General features: G+C 42.5%; 1 protein-coding gene across 1 annotated transcript in view; it reads right to left on the bottom strand.

Moving 5' to 3' along the window:
* Positions 1-12,519: 12,519 nt before the first annotated feature.
* The window catches only part of FREM1 (FRAS1 related extracellular matrix 1), a 307,907-nt gene continuing 295,463 nt past the window's right edge, over positions 12,520-24,963 (bottom strand). Inside the window, 2 exon segments of the mRNA XM_030194282.1 lie at positions 12,520-14,195; positions 24,204-24,289. Of these exon segments, the coding sequence (XP_030050142.1) occupies positions 13,993-14,195; positions 24,204-24,289 (289 nt within the window). The 3' untranslated portion in view covers positions 12,520-13,992.

The raw sequence follows: 24,963 nt of genomic DNA, 5'->3' as shown, positions 1-24,963 counted from the left end.
ATCTGCCAGATGTATATTGGAAAGTTCCATCTGCGGAATCGGAAAGAAGTAGAGAGATCGTGGATGCTTTTCAAAGTGCTCTGCTCAGACAAATGGTGACAGAACCCATGAGGGAGGAAGCGACGCTGGATCTGGTGCTCACAAATGGGGACAGTGTGTCAAATGTACAAATGGGTGCCCACCTGGGCAGCAGTGACCATCAAACAGTTTGGTTTGATATAACAGCTGAAGTGGAGGGCGGCCACTTAAAACGTAAAGTCCTGGATTTCAAGCATGCTGACTTTAGTAAAATGGGGGAATACCTGAGGAAGGAGCTGATGGGCTGGGAGGACATACGAGAAGTGGAAGGGCAGTGGTCCAGGCTGAATGACGCTATAAATATGGCCACAAACCTTTATGTAAGGAGAGTAAATAAAAGCAAGAGAAAAAGTAAACCGATATGGTTCTCCAAGCAAGTGGCTGAGAAAATAAAGGCTAAAGAGTTGGCGTTCATGAAATACAGAAAAACTCAAGAACAGGAACACGGAGAGGAATACCAGATGAAACTGAAAGAAGCCAAGAGAGAGATACGTCTGGCGAAAGCGCAAGTGGAAGAACAAATGGCTAGAAATGTAAAGAGAGGTGACAAAAATTTCTTCAGGTATATTAGTGAAAGGAGGAAGACTAAAATGGGATTGTGAGACTGAAAGATGCTGCGAACTGCTATGTGGATAATGATGAAGAAAAAGAAAATTTGCTAAACGAATACTTTTGTTCTGTTTTCATTGAAGAAAATCCTGGAGAAGGACCGAGATGGACTGACAAAAGTACATATGAGAATGAAGTGTATATAGCACCGTTCACAGAAGAGAGCGTATATGAACAACTTGTAAATCTAAAGGTGGACAAAGCCACGGGACCGGACGGGATCCACCCCTTCTGGCGGGTCCTCTTAAAGATTTGTTTAATAAATCCTTGGAGACGGGAGAGGTTCCGTGGGATTGGAGAAGAGCGGATGTGGTTCCTCTTCACAAAAGTGGTGATAGGGAAGAAGCTGGAAACTACAGGCCGGTAAGCCTCACTTCGGTTATTGGAAAAGTAATGGAAGCGATGCTGAAGGAAAGGATAATGAATTTCATGGAAGCCAATAAGTTGCAAGATCCAAGACAACATGATTTTACCAAAGGTAAATTGTGCCAAATGAATCTCATTGAATTCTTTGACTGGGTGACTGGAGAATCGAATCAAGGACGTGCTATAGATGTAATCTACTTAGACTTCAGCAAAGCTTTCGACACGGTTCCCCACAGGAGGCTCTTAAATAAACTTGACAGGCTGAAGACAGGACCTGACATGGTGAACTGGATTAGGAACTGGTTGACGGACAGATGCCAGAGGGTGGTGGTTAATGGAATTTGCTCGGTTGAGGGAAAGGTGAGTAGTGGAGTGCCTCACGGATCGGTGCTGGAGCCGATTCTGTTCAATATATTTGTGAGTGACATTGCCGAAGGGTTATAAGGTAAAGTTTGCCTTTTTGCGGATGATACCAAGATTTGTAACAGAGTGGACACCCCGGAGGGAGTGGAAAACATGAAAAATGATCTGCAGAAGCTAGAAGAATGGTCTAATATTTGGCAATTAAAATTCAAAGTGAAGAAATGCAAAGTGATGCACTGAGGGAGTAGAAATCCACGGGAGACGTATGTGTTAGGCGGTGAGAGTCTGATATGTACAAGTGGGGAAAGGGATCTTGGGGTGATAGTATCTGAGGATCTGAAAGCGACAAAACAGTGTGACAAGGCGGTGGCTGTAGCCAGAAGGTTGCTAGGCTGTATAGAGAGAGGTGTGACCAGCAGAAGAAAGGAGGTGTTGATGCCCCTGTACAAGTCATTGGTGAGGCCATATCTTGCTAAGGATGTAAAAAGAATTGAAGCGGTGCAAAGAAAAGCTACAAAAATGATATGGAATTTGCGTTACAAGATGTATGAGGAGGGACTTGCTGACCTGAACATGTATATCCTGGAGGAAAGGAGAAACAGGGGTGATATAATACAGACATTCAAATATTTGAAAGGTATTAATCCGCAAACGAACCTTTTCCGGAGACAGAAAGGCGGTAGAACTAGAGGACATGAAATGAGGTTGAAGGGGGGCAGACTCAAGAAAAATGTCAGGAAGTATTTTTTCACGGAGAGAGTGGTGGATACTTGGAATGCCCTCCCGAGGGAGGTGGTGGAGATGAAAACGGTAACAGAATTCAAAAAAGCGTGAGATATACATAAAGGAATCCTATTCAGAAGAAATGGATCCTCAGAAGCTTAGCAGAGATTGGGTGGCAGCACCGGTGGTTGGGAGGCGGGGCTAGTGGTTGGGAGGCGGGGCTAGTGCTGGGCAGACTTCTACGGTCTGTGCCCTGAAAATGGCAGATACAAATCAAGGCATACATATAAAGTAGCTCATATGAGTTTATCTTGTTGGGCAGACTGGATGGACCATACAGGTCTTTTTCTGCCGTTAATTAAAAGCTACTATGAGGGGTATAATTGAACGGGAAGGCTGGCCCCGTAAAGCGGTGTCCCAACCGTATTATTGAAACAAGATGGCTGACCATCTTTTGTTTCGATAATACGGTCGGAGCCGGCCAAATCTCAACATTTGGGCCTGCTTTAGAGATGGCCAGCATTGGTTTTCAGCGATAATGGAAACTAATGGCGGCCATCTCAAACCCGGCCAAATCCAGGGCATTTGGTCGTGGGAGGAGCCAGCATTTATAGTGCACTGGTCCCCCTCACATGCCAGGACACCAACCGGGCACCCTAGGGGGCACTGCAGTGGACTTCAAAAATTGCTCCCAGGTGCATACCTCCCTTACCTTGTGTGCTGAGTCCCTCAAATCCCCCCCAAAACCCAGTCCACACAACTGTACACCACTACCATAGCCCTAAGGGGTGAAGGGGGGCACCTACATGTGAGTACTGTGGGTTTTTTTTGGGGGGGGGGGTTGGAGGGCTCCCATTTATCACCACAAGTGTAACAGGTATGGGGGCAGATGGGCCTGAGTCCACCTGCCTGAAGTGCACTGCACCCACTAAAAACTGCTCCAGGGACCTGCATACTGCTGTCATGGAGCTGGGTATGACATTTGAGGCTGGAATAGAGGCTGGGAAAAAATGATTTTTAATTTTTTATTTTGGGTGGGAAGGGGTTGCTGACCACTGGGGGAGTAAGGGGAGGTCATTCCCGATTCCCTCCGGTGGTCATCTACTCAGTTGGGGCACTTTTTGGAGGCTTGGTCCTAAAAAAAAATGGACCACGTGAAGCCGGCGAAGTGCTCGTCAGAACCAGCCTTCTTTTTTCCATTAATGGCCGAAGGCGGCCATCTTGTAACCACGCCCCCGTCCCATCTTCTGTACCCTGCCAAAACGCCCCCCTGAATTTTGGCCAGCCCTGCGACGGAAAGCAGGGCTGGCCAATTTGTGTCAGAAGATGGCCGGCCTTCTCATTCAAAAAAAAGCAGGAATGTTACTATGACATAGAAGCTGGTGAGTACTATTTTTATTCACATTTTTTTGGGGGGGTGGGAGGTGGTCAGTGACCACAGGGAGAGTAAGGGGGGGGTCATCCCTGAATCTCTCTAGTGGTTATCTGGTCATTTAGGGCATCTTTTGAGTCTTATTTGTTACAAAAACAGGTTTAGACCAAAACATTGAAGTTTTTACCCTAGATGTTTTGATTTTGTTCCATTTTGGCTGTAAAATGTCCAAGTGTTAGGCACGACCCAATTCTTCCTTCGAATTGTCCCCAACATGCCCCCTTGTGATATGGACACACTGCAGACGAAATGCATAGATAGACATCTGCAACACACGCTTTGAAAATACCGATTTGGACGTTTTGAGGAAAAATCTCTCCAAATGTTGCTTTTTTTTTACATTTTTTGGACATTTTTCTCTTTCATAAATGAGCCCAAATGTCATTCAATTTCTTGCTCTCTGCTCTCTTTGCCCCAGTGTCACCCACTCTGTTGCTCTTTTCTTCCTCTGCATCCCATATATTGGCATTCTATCTCTCCCCATTCTTGATCTCTTCATTACTCTTTCTCCTACATACACAAACTCTTGTCTCTTCTCTGTGCCTTTCACTCAGTCACTCACACAAGCTTCTGCTCTTTCTTTCTGCGCCCACACATTCATATTCTTGTTCCATCCACTCTTCTTCTCCCTTCTCACTTACTCATAAATCTCTTGCTCTCTCTTCCACACCACTACCGTTGGTAAGATCAAATTAACTCATTTATTGAAAGATAAATCTAAGTCTATACATCTGTGTAGAAACTAAAGACCAGTTGTAAATATTCCTTTTTAGGCCAAATTGGCTGAATAACTTGTTGCTACTCAATTACAGGAGTACTTGGATAGACATAATATTCTAGACTCACTGCAATCTGGTTTTCAGAAGCATTTTAGCACTGAGATGTGTTTGTTGTCTTCAATTTCTAAACTTCATGAGATTATGGATTCAGGAAATCATACCTTGCTAATGCAGCTGGATCTATTGTCTGCCTTCAGTTTAGTGGATCATGATTTACTCCTAAGTAACTTAGAGAGTATAGGGATTACTGGGGGTAGGTTGGAATTGGTTCTCTGGAATTTTGAAAAGCCACTTGTATCGTGTAAAAAGACATGATAAGATTTCTTCCTTTTGGTGCTCAAAGTGAGGAGTACTTCAGGTTTCTCCCTTATCTCCCATTTTTTAATGTGTTTATCAGGTCCCTAGGATCTCTGTTGTGTTCATTGAATTTATCTTTTTATGTATATACATACAAATTATTTTTTCTCTCTATTTGCTGACACTTCTGTAATTGCCAAGGACTGTTTTTCTAAAATATTATGCTTGATGCTTGTTAATAAACTGAACTTAAATGTAGAAAAAACATCTGTAGTCTGGGTAGAAAGGAGGAATCAGCCTATGCCACATCTAAAATTAGAGCTAGATGGTACTCTTATACCACTACAATCTGCTGTCAGAAGTTACAGTGACTTATAGATTCATCAAGTCACTTCTATATCTTTTGTTAAGATACGTTTTATCCATCAGATTAGACCCTACTTTTCTAATAATGATCTTCAGAAGCTAGTTCACTCTACAGCTCCTCAGTACCTCTCCACTGTCATCTCTCCCTACATTCCTCCCCGGGAACTCCGTTCCCTCTCTTCCGTTCCGTTCTCTCTTATCTGCACCCTTCTCCTCCACTGCTAACTCCAGAGTCCGTTCCTTTTATCTTGCTGCACCATATGCCTGGAATAGACTTCCTGAGCCAGTATGTCAAGCTCCATCTCTGGCCGTCTTCAAATCTAAGCTAAAAGCCCACCTTTTGATGCTGCTTTTAACTCCTAACCCTTATTCACTTGGTCAGAACCCTTATTTTAGCATCCTCACTTTAATATTCCCTTATCTCTTGTTTGTCCTGTTTGTCTGTCCTAATTAGATTGTAAGCTCTGTCGAGCAGGGACTGTCTCTTCATGTTCAAGTGTACAGCGCTGCGTACGTCTAGTAGCGCTATAGAAATGATAAGTAGTAGTAGTAGTTTTTGCTTTGATGTTTTCTTTTCTGGATTATCGTAATATCTTGTATATAGGAATAACAAAGAAATCTTTGTCTAGGCTACAATTGATTCAGAATACAGTTGCCAGATTTTATATAAATTCAAATTTGATAGAACCACTCCCTTGATGAAATCACTTCATTGGTTGACTATTATGGCTAACATTTTGTACTGTTTTTTAAAAAAATTTAAATGGTTTGAGTCCTGTTTATCTGGCCAGTCTTATAAATTTACAATTACATAGACCTGCCAGACGGTTTCATTTAAATAAATTGAATTTATCTGTTGCTTCAAATGTACGTTTATCATCACCTCATAGGAAACTATTTTCAGCCAGACTGAACCATCTTCTGTTCAGTCCACTGTGGGTTGGGTCTGGCAGCTTAAGGGGATTCCTTGATATAGCACTTGTGAAACACGCACCATGGCAGAACAAATATCTCCTAGCTGACTTCTTGCTTATAGACAGATGAGTATATATTTTTATAATTTGAATAGCCTTTTTGATATGAAGATTAAACAGTTAAAAAATTGACCTGTGACGATCATGATGCGTAATGCTCATTGGTAAAGATTAGACCATTGAGTTGCATTGCTGAGGAACCCCCCCCCCCCCAAAAAAAAACAAAAAAACATTTAACTATTGCCTTTGAGTGTTTTTTGCAATTTGAAAATAGAGGCATGACAATCTCGTTCCTTGAATCTCTCCTAAAGAACTGTAGATTGATTTTTTTTTTTTAAATCCTCAAAATCAGAACAAATAAGTCATGTTCTTAAAAAATTGACTAATAGGCAAACTTTTCTTGAGATGATATGGATGATGATGCGAAAGTCTTAAATAATTATTACAATCAGTTATTTTCTTAAAGTAGCAGTGACATTCTCCCAGCTTTATTAATCTGAATATCCAAAAATGGTGTAGAAGCTTGACTGCATAGTAAATTTCTAATTATCCATGATATCATTGTTGCAAAAAAAGATTTAAGTTCTTTCAACGATGAACGCTATACAAAGAAAATATCATCTAAAAATCTGTACCAAAATCCCACATAAGCAAAACCTTGAGTTTAATAAACAAATTGATCTTCAATTTAGGTCATATATAGAGTCACAATCAAGGGAGCGAAAGTGGCACACATGACTATACCTTGAATCTGATTGTAATACTTATTCTCAAAGAAAAAATAACAAAAAAAAGCACCATGTTTGCCAGATCCCACAGAAATGTCTCTACGAGAGAATTGTCAACCTCAGACTGAATCATAGATGTAATAATTTCCAAAGCCTCACTTTGTGGGATATTAGTATAAAGAGAAACAAAATCAATGGTCACCAGCTAAAAATTGTCAAAGAGAGGTTCTGCCAAATCCAAAAACTGCAACATATGAGAAGTATCCTTCATATAGGATTGAAACTGGGCTCCAGATAGAGGCTCCAGAAGTGAACCTCTGGTAGACACACTAGGTCAACTGGGGGGTTGATAAAGATTCTTATGAATTTTAGGTAAAACAAAATGTAAGGAATTTTTGGATGCAATTCAATCAGAAATTCTCTCCCCTTCTTTTTGATGATATTAGCATCCAAAACCGAAGATGCACAATGAATTATTTGCTGACAAACCTTCAAAGTAGGATCAGAATCCAATACTCTATAGAATTTGTTATCCTGAAGCTAACAGAAAGCTTCTTCAAGATAGCTTTGTCTCTGCATTACCACAGTAGATCCACCTTTATCCTCATGAGTAATGATATTATCAGTCCTTTGTCTAAGATGTGCCAATGCCACCCTTTGATCAGAAGACAATGAGTCTTAAGGTCCAATGTAGTCTCTAGACTTTGTAGTTCCTTAACACAAGATCTTTATATACAGCTACATAAGGATTTCCAAGACCCGGAGGAGTCCATTTTGATTTAGTTTTAACCCAGGAATCATCTCTTTCAATAGTATGAGTAGAAAAATAAGCCTTTAATTTCAATTAGGAAAAATAAATATTTATGAAAAAGGATCTAAAGTTAGAAGAATGGTCTAATGTTTGGCAATTAAAATTCAATGCTGAGAAGTGCAAAGTGATGCACTTAGGGAGTAGATATCTAAGGGAGATATATGTGCTAGGCTGTGAGAGGCTGATATGCACAGACAGGGAGAGGGATCTGAGGATCTGAAGGCAACAAAACAGTGTGATAAGGCAGTGGCTGAAGCCAGAAGGATGCTAGGATGTAGAAAGGTGTAACCAGCAGAAGAAAGGATGTGTTGATGCTTCAGTACAAGTCGTTGGTGAGTCCCCACCTGGAATATTGTGTTCAGTTTTGAAGGCCATATCTTGCTAAAGATGTAAGAAGACTTGAAGTAGTCCAGAGGAAGGAAAGAAGAATGATATGGGGCTTGCGCCAAAGAACATATGAGAAGAAACTGGAAGACCTGAATTTGTATGCCCTAGAGAAGAGGAGGGGCAGGGGAGATATGATACAGATGTTTAAATATTTGAAAGGTATTAATATAGAAACAAATATTTTCCAGAGAAGGGAAAGTGGTAAACTAGAGGACATGAATTGATGTTCCGGGGTGATAGATTTAGGAGTAATGTCAGAAAACTCTTTTTCATGGAAAGGGTAGTGGATGCCTGGAATGTCATTCCAGAAAAAAAAGACTGTGGCATAATTCTAAAAGGCGTGGGATGAACACAGAGGATCGCTAATTAGAAAATGAATGATATAAAAAACAAAACTTAAAGGGTTTCATATGTATTTGCATGTCAAGTGGTTTTTAGATGGCACCTCTGGCTTATGTATATCTTCTTCACTATTGAGTTTGTTATATAGACAGCAGAGTTAAAAGGAGATCGCCTTCAGAATTTATTATAATTGACAGTCATAGAGATACTGCCAGGGGTCAGTGTCATTTTGCACCTGAAACCAGAAGGGGCGGGAGCAGAGAGGACTGCTCCTGCCCCTTCCCACTACACCATCATGAATGGCCCCAAGGTGTGGTGTTTTGGGGGAGCACCAGGGATTGCTGATTTAGGGGAAGCATTGGGGGTTCTGCTTTGGGAGAGCATTAGGGTTGCTGAGTTGGAGGGAGTGGATGGGGGGGATACGAGTTGGGCGGGGGACTGTTTGGAGGGATTGGAGAATCTGATAGATCTCCTTATGTGGATCCTGGCCAATATTCATCTGGGACCCACATAAGTGCCAATGACCATCACAATACTGGTCATACCAGGATATTCATTGTCAGTGCCCAAGCTTAGCCTGGCTTTGAATATCTGGGTCTAATTTCAACAGTGAAGGTCAGCGCTAAATAAAAATATGCTGCTGTCACTGGCTGAATATTGACCAGTACATCTCTAGTACATAATTTGGACAAACTTTCAAAAGGATGTAACAGATTAATGACCATCCACATACACATCTCCAGTGGTAGGTACACTGCAAGAATTAGTACACCAGAATTCCCAGTGTAAAAGTGAGCACAGTTTACGGGGAATATCTTGGCTCAAATTCAAGGACATCTTCAACTACAGTTACATCTTGAGTTTTGTCTTCTCACTGCTCAACACAACTAAAGCTCTAGATGCAGGAGCGACAATTAGTGGCCAGATTCAAGGAGTACGGTGGCAAGTTTGGAAAGGATTACCCCATTGTGGCCTCTGGCCCAAGACTGTCACTTCTATAACTGAACAAGATGAAATGAGAGGAGAGATTAAAAGCATGGACAACATTTTGAGCAGTTGAAAATGAAGGCTCAGGGTTAAATGTCAAATAAAGGTCAGTTTTGATGAAGGAGGAAGAAACTGCTGGGCCTAACGTTCCACTCTCCTTCCTCTCCCTGCCCTCTAACCCTGAAACAATCCCCTAACTTTTCAACAACCTCATATACCTATGCTAAGACCCAGAATGTGTACATCTGATCAGAGAAACCCTTGAACATAAATGTGAATAGGACTTTCAAAAAACTTCAGGACACAATAACTGAATGTACAGAATCCATTTTTATTAGAATATACTTTAGTATATAAAATGAATACAGTGCATAGAATTATTTTCTTCCAGTATAAAAATTAGTTGAGCACCACTTAGTGAATTAAATATAGTAGAACTACAGTGTTATTTAAAAAATGTGGTTTTATAAATACACATTCACGGTATTCTTATAGACAAATGACTGAGAGTTACCCAGACAGACAGTCTCAAATATCCACCAGATATGGTATGTAGTGGTATCATGCTGTATTTTAAAAAAATCTGATTACAACTGCTTCTACACCACTAGAGTAATGAAAGTAACTTGAAAATACTACAAAACAGTATTTATACCATTTTACATACCAAGGGCTAGATTTAGAAAAAGGTGCTACTGTGATGCCAAGTACTAACATGATTAATTTACCACAGGTCGCATTGTAAGCAAAGGGACCTATTTACTAATAATGGTGGTTATTTTAGAAGCTCTATTCTTGTTTTGGCATCTGAAAACTGGCATTTAGATGTCCATATTGCATGGACATCCAAATCACAGTTTTACGAGGCCAGGATATGGATATCTAACACTGCAGGTGGTCGATATGGCAAGAGGGCATGGTCTGGGTACGTTTTGGGTGGGACTAGGGAGCAGTGGCATAGCCAGCCCTCCAATTTGAAGTGGGCCCAGGGGTGGACTTTGGGGGCAATGCATTCCTTCTCTCTCTCCCCCTCCCCCAATGCATGCACAGTTTTTCATTTGTTCCCTCTCCCACCTCCTATGATCCAGTTTCTCTCTCCCTTCTGTCCTTCCTGTGGTCCAGCATCTCTTTCACTTTCCTCCCTGCCTCCTCCTTATGCTGCAGGTCTCTGACCTTCTGGCAGCATCAGCGCTCAAGGCAGTCTCGCCTCTTGCTGGCCCTGGAAGGGTTCTCTCTACAGAACTTCGTGTTCCCCTGTAGGTTGGACACTGCTGAGAGAAAACTTCTGGGGCCAGCAATGCACGCGCGTGTGTGTGTGTGTGGGGGGGGGGGGGGGGGGGGGAATTAGTGAAAAACACACCAGACCGCTGAGAAGAGGGAAGGGAGAGAGACCCCAGAGTGCGCCAATTGTGTGGTGGGTAGAATGCCAGACAAATACGCACTGCCACTGGGGGAGCCTGAGCCAAGAATGAGGGGAGGACCTCCCCCCGTGACTATGCCCCTACTAGGAACAGCCTAAAATATGGACATCAAACTCTGATCACAGAAGGGATGTCGAAGTCTAAAGAGATGGACGTTATTATTTAGACCTGGTACTTGTCACATCCAGTTTACAGAAAGGTACTCTGATTAGCTGTCCAGTGGATGGATTAAGGCACAACACCTCCTTAATCCTCCAGTGGTTGCTGCCCTACGGCCTCTCTCCTGAATGTGAAACCAGCAAGGAATACCAAGCTGTATGACAGCTTCAGATATTATGGATATTCTTCACAAAGCACCATGCAAATCTGAGGAGTAGCCTGTTACTGTGGTAAACTGTGAACCAAATTCTGCTTCAGCTGTTTTTCTTTTTACATTTTGAATCCTCCAGGGACAGAAAAATAAGTACTGTACCTGAATATATATGCATTTGCAAGTCTGAAAGCTATTAAAGTGGTGCACATTCAGGTACAATAGGTATTTTTCAGTCCTGGATGACTCACAATTAAAAAAAAAAAAAAGCTGAATTGGGATTTGAACTTGTGTCTCCTCAGTGTCAGCCCACTACACTAACCAGTAGGCTAATTCTGTGCTCTGCATGACTATTTTATATAATATACTCAACAACTGTTACAATTATATCCATCTTTATTACATCTTTAAATATCAGAGCCACTAGCCAGTTTAAGACTACTGAATATCCGGGCAGAACCCAATATTTATTTATTTTATTTATTAGGATTTATTTACCACCTTTTTGAAGGAATTCGCTCAAGGCGGTATACAGCAAGAATAAGTCAAACATAAGCAATAGACAATTAAGCAGTAAAAATATTCAAACAACAGTACAAAGTATGGTGTACTGCTTACAATGTCAACACAAAATGTAATAAAACATTTTAATAGTGTAGAGTATAAGAAAAGATGGAACATATAGATAAGTAAGAGACTAAGAGAAGTTAGAAAATAAGGGGTCCAATTGAAAAAAAAAAAAGGTGCGCATGAGGTCAGAGAGGTGATTGAATATTATCTGGGCTAGGGTAGGAGTGGATAAACATGTCCTGCTGCAGTATGTGCAGCGCATGCCATTCCTTGTATGTGTATGTGAGAATTAGAACTTATCCATTGGGTAGTGAAATATTTAGATGGATTCAGGAGGGGCTGGAGGAGTCAGGATAGCGGCAGTCAGGTGAACTTGCTCTCCATGCTGTTCTTACGTTTCCTTAAAAGTGCTACCTATGGGTAAATGGAAAGGGGGAAAATGGGTCTTTCCCTCAGAGACCATTTCCCTTGGACCAATGGATTCCTTTGTTTGTCATTGAAAACCTCAAAGTTTTAGCTCTGGAATGCAGCCCTTGGGATTCAACTTGGAAACAGGAGGTCTGGCTTCTTTCCTTGCAGTGAATACCTCCCAGACAGCTACAAACATCTTCCCCTCTGACCACAGAGGCCAAACAGGTGCTTACTGAAGCTGTGAGTGACCTGCAGTAATGAAGATTTGAAAGCAAAGCTGATTCTCCTGCAAGAGCTCAGTGTTTATTGGTGAGGAAAAGAAACATCGCTGAAGAGGCTGATTCCATTACTAGAACCACTGAACTAAAGGTGTTTGGAGGTAAAGGAGAGCAAACTACTGCTGCTTCAGCTTAGACACATAAGAACATAAGAGTAGCCATACTGGGATAAACCAATGGTCCATCAAGCCCCAGTACCTTGCTTCCATCAGTGGACAATCCAAGCCACAAGTACCTGGCAGAAACCCAATTGGAAACAACATTCCATGCTACTAATCCCAGGGCAAGCAGTGGCTTCCACCATGTCCATCTCAATAACAGACTATGGACTTTTCCTCCAGGAACTTGTCCAGACTTGGGAGTTTACTGAGTAGGAGCTGCTCCTACCAAGTTCACTTGTGCAGAATATTGACCCCTTAACTTCTCTACGCACAGAATGTGAAAAAGACCTTTTCATATAAGTCTCTACATACTTTTGTTTCTTTATTTAGCCAGCTTTTTCAGAAGTTCATAGAATGGTATCTTCTTGATGCTGTTTATGCTTTGGTAAAGTGTTAAGTGGTTCCAGCGTGTTCCTTCTCAGCTGCATTTATAGTCTTCCTTTCATAATAATCTGCTAATTTGATTCATAGAAGAGTGTGCTAATCTCAACCAAACTACCTCTCCCTGGACAGAGAGAAGGAGTATACTCAATACTAGAGGTGCTCAAGCACCCCCTGCACCAACAGTGCTGGTGTTATCCCTCAGAGTTTCTGCATTCACTCATGGTATCAACTATGTCCGACAAATGAACATAACATAACATGGAGAGCTATTTGTTTGCCCTGCGTTAGATGTGGAAGGGTTTTGAGATGCTGACACTGAGTTTATCTTTCCTCACAGTCATTTATTTTTCACTGCCAGTTTTGAATTCAGGGTGGAGTCAGTGAAAGGCTTGGACAAACCAAAAAGGAAGTCCTATACTCCACAGAGAAATAATAGCGAACAAAGGGTGGAGTAAAGACACTTGAATCAATGCGCAATTCAACAAACAGCCTTTATTGAAAGGGCCCGACATGGGCTCCATGTTTTGGCTGTACAGCCTGCGTCAGGCGTTCAGAATGCTCAGACTGATGTGACACTGAGAGCAACTTCAGGTTGAGAAGATAATCACTAAATCTGAAGGCAGCGCCTAGCCATAAGAGTGCAAATGATTTAAATAATGATATTACAACAAGCATGGGCTGTTTAATTGTTTCAAGCTTTGGATGCTCACACGATAAACTTTCATTTGCACTCTCTTACGTGTCGCATTGAAAGCTGGCTATGCACTGTTTTCGGATTTTGGGATTATCTTCCCAGCCTGAGGTTGCTTTCAGTGTCACTTCAGTCTGAGTGTTCTCGACTCCTGATGCAGGCTGTAGAGCCAAAACACAGTGCCCCAGTGACTGTTTGTTGAATTGCACTTCGAGGCAAGTGTCTTTTCTTCACCCTTTGTTTGCTGGAGTGAAAGGCTTGACAGATGCTGGAAGAAGAAGAAAAAAAGGTAATAATAAACTGAGCCCTTGATGAATACCACTGAAACCATGATACCTGAGGTCCTGCCTTCACTGATGCTCTTCAAGTGCTTGGCCATTAATTCTTGAACTCAAGCAGTAAACCAGGAGATTAGCAAAGATAATGTTTCTTTCAACATGTGTTTTTCATGATACTGCAAATAATAAATATATTATGGAAGATTTTTAAAAAATCCATACAAGGAAAAGGGTTCAGCAGGCGTTTCATTGCAGTTTTCTTGAGCATACATAATGATGACCTTTGCCTTTTCTGCAGTCCTTGGCTTGCCATTTTCCTCGCCTGTGAACTAGCGTGCAGCTGCTTCTCTTTTTTGCAGGATGAGGCCAGCCTCTCCTCCAGTTTGTGTACGTAACAGGCTCTCCACTGCTCCACTCCCACTGGTTGGCTCTCGCTTGGTCATTCAAGCCTATCATAATCCCAAAGACACAGAATCAGTAAAGAGATCATTCTGCATCCCATGTACAACTGAGGGAAGCTCAGACAGGGCTGGTCCAGCCACTAGGCAAACTAGACATCCGCCTAGGAAGGCAGCATTTGGGGGCAACAGTGCGGCCTTAACACACTCGAGAGCCTTCCCCTGCTTCCCTTCTCACTGCCGGGCCTGCCACTTTCACCCCCTCACCACCTGGTGGGATGGTTGGAAAATTAAAGAAGCAACAGCACTGTGCTGGCTCTGTAAGTATAGACACAATCAAGGGAGCGAATGTGGCACCCATGGCTATACATTGAATCTGACTTGAGCCGCTTTATCCCACCACCCTGTGAGGCAGACTTCTGTTGGTGGGGGTAAGGCCATACAGTGCTTCAGTGCAAGTCTGTGTTTACAGGTCAATGCAGCGCTGATGCTTCTTCAATCTTCAGGCCTGCCTGGGAGGCGGTAAAGGATGGCAGTGAGAAGGAAATAAGGAGATGCTGGACATGGGATTGGGTTAGGGAAGGGGATATTAAAAGCTGGCCAACTGTAGGGGGGAGGGGGGTTTAGATGGGAAGGGGAAATGCTGGCCTATTGGGGGTAGAAAGGGGAAAAGAGATGTTGGCCACCTGTGCAGAGGGGGTACATTTGTGTTACAGAAGGGAATGGGAGCTGCTTAACTATGGGGGGGAGGTGGAGGGAGGGCAGCATGGCTAAAAATTCACATATGGCATCCAACAACCCTGGGCCAGCTCTGAGTTCAGAACACTCCAATTCATTTTGTGTCTACCGCCCAGGATAACCTTGTGGTGATTGGATGGTTAGATCACAGTGAGACACAGTGAATACACTTACACCATAAACGCAACTGAAAGTCACTGCATGCTCAAACCTTTCACAGGTGGTCTAAATCCTTTATGGAAAACTGTTACACATTGTCAAGCTTCACAATTAAATGTGACTTTCCGCTCTTTGTTTTTTACCCTGGTTGAAAAATAGGAGGCTCAATATTCAGCTGGTGGCAATCAGCATTTTCAAGACCGCTGCCCACGTTATCCCTAGAAATTCGATGTTAGGCTATGTCTGGGCTCCAGCATTGAATTTTCGGATATACAAAGGAGGCAAAAACATACCTGGTTAAGTGCAATATTCAGTACTTAACTGGTTAAGGTGAACTGCATTAAGATAGGGCTGCATTTTATGGAGGAGTGGCCTAGTGGTTAGGGTGGTGGACTTTGGTCCTGAGGAACTGAGTTCAATTCCCACTTCAGGCACAGGCAGCTCCTTGTGACTCTGGGCAAGTCACTTAACCCTCCATTGCCCCAGGTACAAATAAGTACCTGTATACAATATGTAAGCCACATTGAGCCTGCTGCCATGAGTGGGAAAGCACGGGGTACAAATGTAACAAAAAAAAATGGTCCTACTTATGCAGTTATATTAGCCAGTTAAGTGCTGAAAATTGGCACTTGACTATGTGCCAACTCTGCCCCTGGAACATCCTTAAAATAGCCATTTTTGGCTTGGATGATAACTGGGCATTTTCAGCAGCACTATCTGGTTCAGGGGCACTTTTACTACAGCACGTAGGTGCCTATGTGCATCCTATGCGTGCTAAATTGGAACTAGCACCCGGCTACCGTGTGCCCCGGGTGGTAATTCCATTGTTGACGCACAGCCAAAACACAGGGTAAAAAATATTTTCTATTTTCTACCACATGGCGCTTACTCAGCAGTAATCAGCAGTTTACACACACTGGCCGCTTACCGCCCAGTTAGTGCGTGATACCTTACCGCTAAGTCAACGGGTGGCGGTAAGGTCTCAGGCTGAAAATAGGCGCAGACTGGTTTTAATTTTGCCACACGTCCATTTTCAGGAAACAAAAATGACCTGCATGTGTCCAAAACACACGCCTACTCCAGCGCAGGCCACTTTTAGGCGCGCCTTAGTAAAAGGGCCCCTAAGTTAGCCCTGGAGAGGCTCCTGGCCATTTAAATTGTTTGAATATTGAGCTCAGCATTGATGTCTTAACTGACCCCCATCATTTGGTTGAGCACACCGGATAATTGAATATGCCAGTTGTTATTGCTAGTCTGGTTCAATAAATAAGGAAGATCCATTCAAAAACATTGTAAGATTAGTATTGAGTAGACACACCCTCTGATATACAGCTGGCAGCGCTGTTAATGTCCGGCCATATCCAGCCGCTGGTATTGAATATCCTTTTTTTTTTTTTTTTAAAGCTGGCTAGCGCATACCTAGTTAACTCAATATTAAGAGCTAACCGGCCATTCGTTAGCGCATAAAGATAGGACAGCTATTTATATGGTCTATTTAGTCACCAACACTGGCTGGTTAGCTCTGAATATTGGAAGCTAACTAGACTCCGGCCCCAAAATGCCCCTGAAATACCCCCCAACATAGCCGGCTTGTATTTCGGCACTAACCAGTCATTTTCAGAGAAGATAACCAGTTAAGTCCCGCTGAAAATGACTGGCTAACCACTGATAAGCAAGTTAACCAGTCAGTGGCCATTCCTGGCTAGTTAACTTGCTTTGAATATCGTCTGGAAAGTTTATTTACTCATTTAGTACAACAAAGTATCAAAAAATAAGAATCCAATGAGTCCATAATAACAAAATCTCAAAGAACATTATCAGTGGACAAAACCAAAGCAAAATTTTTCAATAAGTGTAATTTATGTTAAAAGAAATGAGGCGATCATAGCTGCAGCCTGCATGGTCCTAGCCATTTCTGACACAAGCATGAGGTGAGCAAATACTAGATATAAGTCCACCTGAGACAGATGTTGTAAAGAGGAGCGAGTTCTGAAGGTCTATGAAAGATCAACAGAAAATCCTTTACAAATTTACCCCCCTAGAATGAATAGAAAGTATGGGCCTGATATTCAAAATGAATTAAACAGCCAGCAGACATTCCTGGCCATTTAAAATGCTTGTCTGGGGCTAAGTGGGGATATTCAGCACTTAACCAGGCAATGCAGCTCAATAATCCCACTAACCAGCCTTTCCCTAAATGGCTAAGTTAGGGGCAGGCTGGAGGCAGAGTTAGGACAGTGGCAAAATTCAGTCCACCAGTCAGCTAGGTAACTCTATAAAAAGCAACAAGGCTGTCCTAATTTTATGCGGTACGATTAACGGTCTCTGTTCTGAATATCAATCGGTGCCTGGTTAACTTCCAGATAGCAGCAGATGTGTTCCTGCTGCTCCCCCCTTTCGATCTTCTCTCCCCCTCCCTAATGATTAACAAAGATGTCCTGAGCCTCCCACCTCATCCTGATAGCCCCCCCCCCCCCATGAGCCTACCTTGCTGGTTAGTGGTGGTCTGGGGGAAATGAGCAGGAGCGATGCCCACTTGTTCTTGCCTGGTGCAAGTCATAAGTACATACGTATTGCCATACTGGGACAGACCGAAGGTCCATCAAGCTCAGCATCCTGTTTCCAACAGCGGTCAATCCAGGTCACAAGTACCTGGCAAGATCCCAAAACAGTACAATACATTTTATGCTGCTTATTCTAGAAATAAGCAGAGGATTTTCCCCAAGTCCATTTTAATAATGGTCTATGGACTTCTCCTTTAAGAAGCCATCCAAACCTTTTTTTAAACCCCGCTAAGCTAACCACTTTTACTACATTCTCTGGCAATGAATTCCAGAGTTTAATTACACATTGAATGAAGAAATATTTTCTCCAATTCATTTTTAATTTATTACGTTCTAGCTTCATTGTGTGCCCCCTAGTCCTAGTATTTTTGGAAACAGTAAAGAAGCGATTCATGTCTACCCGTTCCACTCCACTCATCATCTCCTATCATATCTCCCCTCAGCGTATTTTCTCCAAGCTGAAGAACTCTAGCCACTTTAGCCTTTTCTTATAGGGAAGTCGTCCCATCCCCTTTATCATTTTCGTCACCCTTCTCTGTACCTTTTCTAATTCCACTATATCTTTTTTGAGACGCGGTGACCAGAATTGTCAACCAGTACAAGTTCAATTCAATTCAATTCAGACCTTATATACCGCTAATATCCCCTGTTCAGGCTTCAGTAAGGTTTACATTGTGGATGGGTCTAGGTTGGACATTGTTTTATAGGAAGGGCATCTGTTGTGTACAATCTTGTTGGCTGAATGTCATATTGGCGATATTAGAGGACATGGTGGATATACTTTAAGTACCTCAAATGAGGGTATAAAGCATGCATGCTGACTGTGTGTGGAAACAGAAACAGGCAGATCAGATGTAGGGTAAAACAGATCTTTATTAGCATGCAAACCAAGAAAGCCCGACACTGGCTGTGTTTCATCCACACAAGGGCTGCGTCAGGGACTAAGTGGTGTGTTCACCTTGGTGCAACAGTCATATCCTGATGATGACAATGCAATGGTTAAGTGCTGTTTGTGTTACCATTGCTGGATTCCTTGACAAAGGCTGCCACTTAGCCCCTGATGCAGTCCTTGCGTGGGTAAAACATGGCCACTTTCTTCGTTTGCTTGGTACTAAAGATTTGTTTTACCCTGCACCTAATCTGCCTGTTTCTGTTCCCATCTTGGAGTTTGCGGATCGATTGCTCTGCTGTTTTTTGTTGTTGACTGTGTGTGCATTTTTGAAACTTTTATGGATGTATGTGGTTCTCTCCCATTACTAAATTAAACCTCTAGGAATGCCTCTTTTTACTGCCCCTGAAACTACATACACACTTTTAGTCAGCTGAAAATCCTCTTAGAATTCAGACATTCCACTGAGGTAACCCATTTTTTCCCAGGTAGCAATTAGTAACGTTTTAATTTAATTTAATTTTGGCACTTATAGAGGGGCATAATCGAAAGGGGCACCCAACTTTTCCTGAGGATGTCCTCGCAGGACGTCCCGGCAAAGGGGCGGGGAAACCTATATTATCGAAACGAGATGGGCGTCCATCTTTCATTTTGATAATACAGTTGTGGATGCCCAAATCTTAACATTTAGGTCGTCCATAGAGATGCTTGTCCTTAGACTTGGTCGTTTCTGATTTTCGGCGATAATGGAAACTGAGGACGCCCATCTCAGAAACGACCAAATGCAAGCTGTTTGGTCGTGGGAGGAGCCAGCATTCCTAGTGCACTGGTCCCCCTCACATGCCAGGACACCAACCAGGCACCTTAGGGGACACTGCAGTGGACTTCAGAAAAAGCTCCCAGGTACATAGCTCCCTTACCTTGTGTGCTGAGCCCCCCACCCCCCCCCAAAAGCCCACTACCCACAACTGTACACCACTACCATAGCCCTTATGGGTGAAGGGGGCACCTAGATGTGGGTACAGTGGGTTTCTGGTGGATTTTGAAGGGCTCACATTTACCACCACAAGTGTAACAAGTGGGGGGGGAGGGGATGGGCCTGAGTCCGCCTGCCTGAAGTGCACTGCACCCACTAAAACTGCTCGTCAGGGATGCCCTTTTTTTTTTCCATTATGGGTTGAGGACGTCCATGTGTTAGGCACGCCCAAGACCCACCTTCGCTACATTTCCGACACGTCCCTGGGAACTTTGGTCATCCCCACAATGGAAAGCAGTTGGGAACGCCCAAAATCGGCTTTCGATTATGCCAATTTGGGCGACCCTGTGAGAAGGACGCCCATAGATCGAAACCTCACTCTAGATGCTCACGTGAAAAACACGACGAAAAAGATGTTCTATTCCATGTGGAAACTCAAAAGAGTAAAACCTTTCTTCCTGAGATACATATTCCGCACCCTGGTACAGTCAATGGTGATAAGTCATCTTGATTACTGCAATGCACTGTAAGCAGGCTGCAAAGAGCAGAACATCAAAAAACTCCAAACTGCCCAGAATACTGCGGCCAGACTCATATTTGGAAAAACCAAATATGAAAGTGCAAAACCCTTAAGAGAGAAACTCCACTGGCTCCCACTTAAGTAACATATTGCATTCAAGATCTGCACAATGGTACATAAAATCATTCACGCAGATGCCCCAATCTACATGTTAAACCTTGTGGACCTACCTCCCAGAAACACCTCAAAATCATCCCGCAAATTTCTTGACCTGCACTTCCCCAACTGCAAAGGAATAAAATACAAGACGACGCATGATACCACCTTCTCCTACATGAGCACGAAGTTATGGAACGCACTACCTAGAGACCTGAAAACAATCAACGAAACAACTATCTTTCGCAAATCCCTCAAGACATATTTCTTCAACAAAGCCTACAATGAAAACCCAGAACTGTACTAATCCACCTCTGAAAACCCATCGTCTAAGAAAACCCATCGTCAAATATACCTAGTAAATTCCTTCCTTCCTCTCTCTACTTCTTCCCCTAATTAATTTCAGCACAACAATAATTGTACCTGACATCCAGGATTAACGATGTATAACAAAACTATGTAAGCCACTTTGAGCCTGCAAATAGGTGGGATAAGGTGGGATACAAATGCAATAAAATAAATAAAAAATAAATAAAATCTCTCGATTTGTGTCGAAAGATGGGCATCCTTCTCTTTCGAAAATAAGCCTGATAGTCCGCTTATCCTTTAAGTTCTATGCGGATGATAAATCCAATTAATGAGAACAATTGTACATTGAAACCCAAATAACCCGAAAATCATTACATAAGAACAAAGGCAAATATTGTTACATAAAGCAAAGGAGAATAACATTACAATTAAAAGAAAATGTGTGCGTTTTAAACTAGGTAGCAGAAAAGTAATTATGAGATTAATGCAAAGTTCATGTCATTTCTTTGAGAGCTTTGTTTCTGTCCTTATATCGATTCTCTTAGGAGGTCTTTCAGTGCATTTCCTAAGCTTGTGTGGTTCCTAGATTATGGTCATTTTTGGCCCATAGTGTTTGTAAAAAAGCCAGGTTTTTAAAAGCTTTCCAACGGAAGATCAGATAGTTTGGTATCCATCTAAGCTTTATTGGTAGTGCATTCCATAATTCTGCTCCCTTGCCTATCAGAGTTGAATCGGATGTTCTTTTGAGGTGGCAAACTTGTTTATTTGGGGGTATCAATCTGATGTTAGCTAAGGATCGGAGCATTCTTTTAGGCTGGTAAACTCGCACGAACTTTTGTAAATAGCTTGGGGCTATTCCATACAGGCATTTAAAGATTATAGTTAGTAATTTGAACTCTATCCTTGCTTTGCATGGAGGCCAGTGTAGTTTGTACAGAAATGGAGTGGCGTGTTCTCTCCATTTTCCTCCTCCAACTTGTTTGGCTGCAGCATTTTGGATTATTTGTAACTTCCTCATTAGCTTGTCTGGAAGACCTAGGTATGTTATATTACAGTAGTCTAGAACCGTTATGACTAAAGCTAGGTTGTTTTTCAATCTAACTGATTTGGTTAGGGGTTTTCTTATAAATATGCATCCATTGGAAACCTAGGAGGCAATAATCAAGGAGGTTGATATTCTGAATGATTTTACTGGGCAGGAGAGGCTCCTATCTGGTTGAATCGCAGTGAGCAGGACATCCCTGGATTTTTTTTTTGTGGCATTTAGCAGCACTGAGTGGTGTGACTACTGCAGCACTTGCCAGGTAGTGTAGGGGGTGGTCCAAAGGAAAAGTCAGGGAGGAGCAAGGGGTTTTGTGGTTACCTGGTGGTGCCCAATGTCAGTGCCTGCACAGCTAACTGGGCATGTAGAAACCTCACAAACACTGGCTGTGTTTCACCCACACAAGGGCTGTGTCAGGGGCTAAGTGGTGTCCTCACCTTGGTGTGACAGTCAAATCCTGACCACAGCAATGCAATGGTTAAGTGCTGTTTGTGTTACCATTGCTGGATTCCTTGACAAAGGCTGCCACTTAGCCCTTGATGCAGCCCTTGCATGGGTGAAACATGGCCAGTGTCAGGCTTTCTTGGTTTGCTTGCTAATAAAGATCTGTTTTACCCTGCACCTGATCTGCCTGTGTTTGTTCCCATCTTGGAGTTTGCAGATCGATTGCTCTGCTGTTTTTTGTTGACTGTGAACAGCTAACTGGGCATGTAGAAACCTCACAAAAGGCACAAGTTAGTATGGCACTGAATATCAGCCACTTCCAGGCACCACTAATGAGTCTGAAATTCAGTGCCACTGCCTGGACAGCTGGTGGTGGTCAACGTTTAAAAAATGCTGACTGACTGAATGTTAACCTGAAAGCTTTTTACAGGGAAGAATTGCATTTTACCCACAGACACTGGGGCTTCCAATATTGCCCAATCTCTCAGTGGATAAGAGTATGTATATTGAACAACATGCAGTGGTGTGGTCATGGGTAGGCCTAGGTATTTGGACTCAGATCCATCCAGCAGCAGTGCACCTTTGCGTTGGCTGGCAGGGATCCCCAAGTTCTGCCAGCTGAAGACCTTCTCGTTTGGCAGCCAGAGCTCTTACCAAGCTCAGCAGTTGGCAGCAATGTCCCTGGGCTGCCGCTGCCACCGCATGCCACTCATGTTCATTTTTACCCATATGCAAAACTGAGTACATGCAGGGTGCTGGCTGAAGGACACCACCGCTGAGTGCTGAATTTGGTACGAGTTCTGGCTGCCGGTGCAGGTGGCTTTCAGCTAGAGGGGCGCAGTACAGTACAGAATACGCTTAGCAATGTATGCGTGTAAATTCTAATTTTTGCCAATTAGTGCTTGCTTAACACCTTGTTAAAACAATTAATCAACGTGCGTAGTTATAAAATACGCCTAGATTTACAAGCAGAATTGCGTGCAACTCTAGGCGTGCTATATAGAATCTGAGGGTCTTTTGGCATCAGACTTACGCCTTCTGAAACCTGGTGTAAAGGCCAGCACTCAAGTTAGGCATGCTGAGGTACTATTCTGTAACAACACATGTAACTTTTCAGAACACCCCTGATGAGCCCATGCCTCTCCCATAGCCACACTCCCTTTTGAGTTATGCACTATTATAGTTAGGTGCACTGCCTTATAGAATAGTGCGCAGTCAGCTGAATGTACAAATTTTAATGGGTGCTAATTAACATTCATAATTGTTTTTTAGCACCCAATTATTGATATTATCATTAGCCAATTAATCTGTGCATGTATCTCAGGAATGCACCTAAATTTTGGCGCCATAGAATCTATGAGCTAGAAGGTGTATATGCTACAAAGGAAAGTAGATACTTACTTTCCATTATAGAATACTAGTGTAAGAGGATAAATAGACACCTATAATATAGGCATAATCACTTATGCCAGCCATAAAGCTGTACAATAAGCTCTATATACGATGTGCTCACATTAAGGGACCCTTTTACTAAGCCGCGTAAGCGCTTAAGCGCGCCCAACACGCATCAATTCTGAGTTACTGGACGGCTACTGTGTAGCCCGGGCAGTAATTTCATGTTTGAAGGGGCAGTAATTGGCACTTGAACGCATGTTGACCATTACTGCCTGGTTAACGTGTGAGACCTTACCGCTAAGTCAAAGGCTGGCGGGTAAGGTCTCAGACCTAAAATGGATACGCACCAGTTTTCATTTTGTCACATGTCCACTTTCGGCCCCCCCCCCCCCCCCCCCCCCAAAAGGCATTTTTTACAGGTGCACTGAAAATTTATTCTGTCTTAGATACGGTACCTTCAATAAAATATTTTGGATAATATACTGATCTTCTTGTTCATTTTCCACGTTGGATTTCGCACATCGTTTGCCTTGCTGTTTTCTGGGATTATGCTAATGATTTACATGCTTTAATTGGCATGTGAACATTAGTGTCCCATATCATAGAATTCCCCTCATAGTGCTCACTATTTTTCACGTGTGCTCAGTACTGGAAAATAGTATGCCTTACTCTCAAATAGTGCATACTGCTGGAAAAATAGTGCATACTATTAATGACAGAAGAAATAAGATTGTTGTTTCCATTGGAAAATGACATAAAACAACAAGGAGGATGTCGATGCTAATCCCTATATTGTTTCACACAACTGCACATTCTTATTAATTATGCCTCCGGGATAGGGTTGAGAATTACTTTTTTGATACGTACCAATCCAGAAGGGCTTTCTACCACTAAAGTCCCAGAGCCATTCCATCTGCTTTTGGGAAACAACGGTCACCAGTGTGCTGAGGTATCTATACTCCAAGGAGAGAAGAAGACAAATGCTTTAAAGAGACTGGTAATAATAACACTTCCCGTCTTCAAATGCTATCAAGACTTTTATTTAAAAATGACTGTACTTTAAAATAAAACAGGATTGTGAAAAATTGCAAGAGGACCTTATGAGTCTGGGATTAAGTTTAATGTGAGCAAGTGCAAAGTGATGCATGTGGTAAAAAGGAACCTGAATTATAGCTATGTGATGCAAGGTTCCACGTTAGGAGTCACCAACCAGGGAAGGGATCTAGGCGTCATCGCTGATGATACATTGAAACCCTCTGCTCAGTGTGCGGCAGCGGCTAAGAAAGCAAATATAATGTTAGGTATTATTAGGACAGGAATGGAAAACAAAAATTGAGAATGTTATAATGTCTTTGTATTGCTTCATGGTGCAACCACACCTCAAATACTGTGTGCAGTGGTAGTCACCGCATTCTCAAAAAAGAAAAGGTACAGAGAAGGGCAACAAAAATGATAAAGGGGATGGGATGACTTCCCTATGTGGAAAGGCTAAAGGGACTAGGGCTCTTCAGCTTTGAGAAGAGATGGCTGAGGGGAGATATGATAGAGGTCTATAAAATAATGAGTGGAGTGAAACGGATAGATGTGAATTGCTTGTTTACTCTCTCCAAAAATACTAGGACTAGGG

This window comes from Microcaecilia unicolor, chromosome 2 (genome assembly GCF_901765095.1).
Source record: "Microcaecilia unicolor chromosome 2, aMicUni1.1, whole genome shotgun sequence".
In the NCBI taxonomy this organism is placed as follows: domain Eukaryota; kingdom Metazoa; phylum Chordata; class Amphibia; order Gymnophiona; family Siphonopidae; genus Microcaecilia; species Microcaecilia unicolor.
This window is presented reverse-complemented; position numbering and strand designations above follow the sequence as displayed.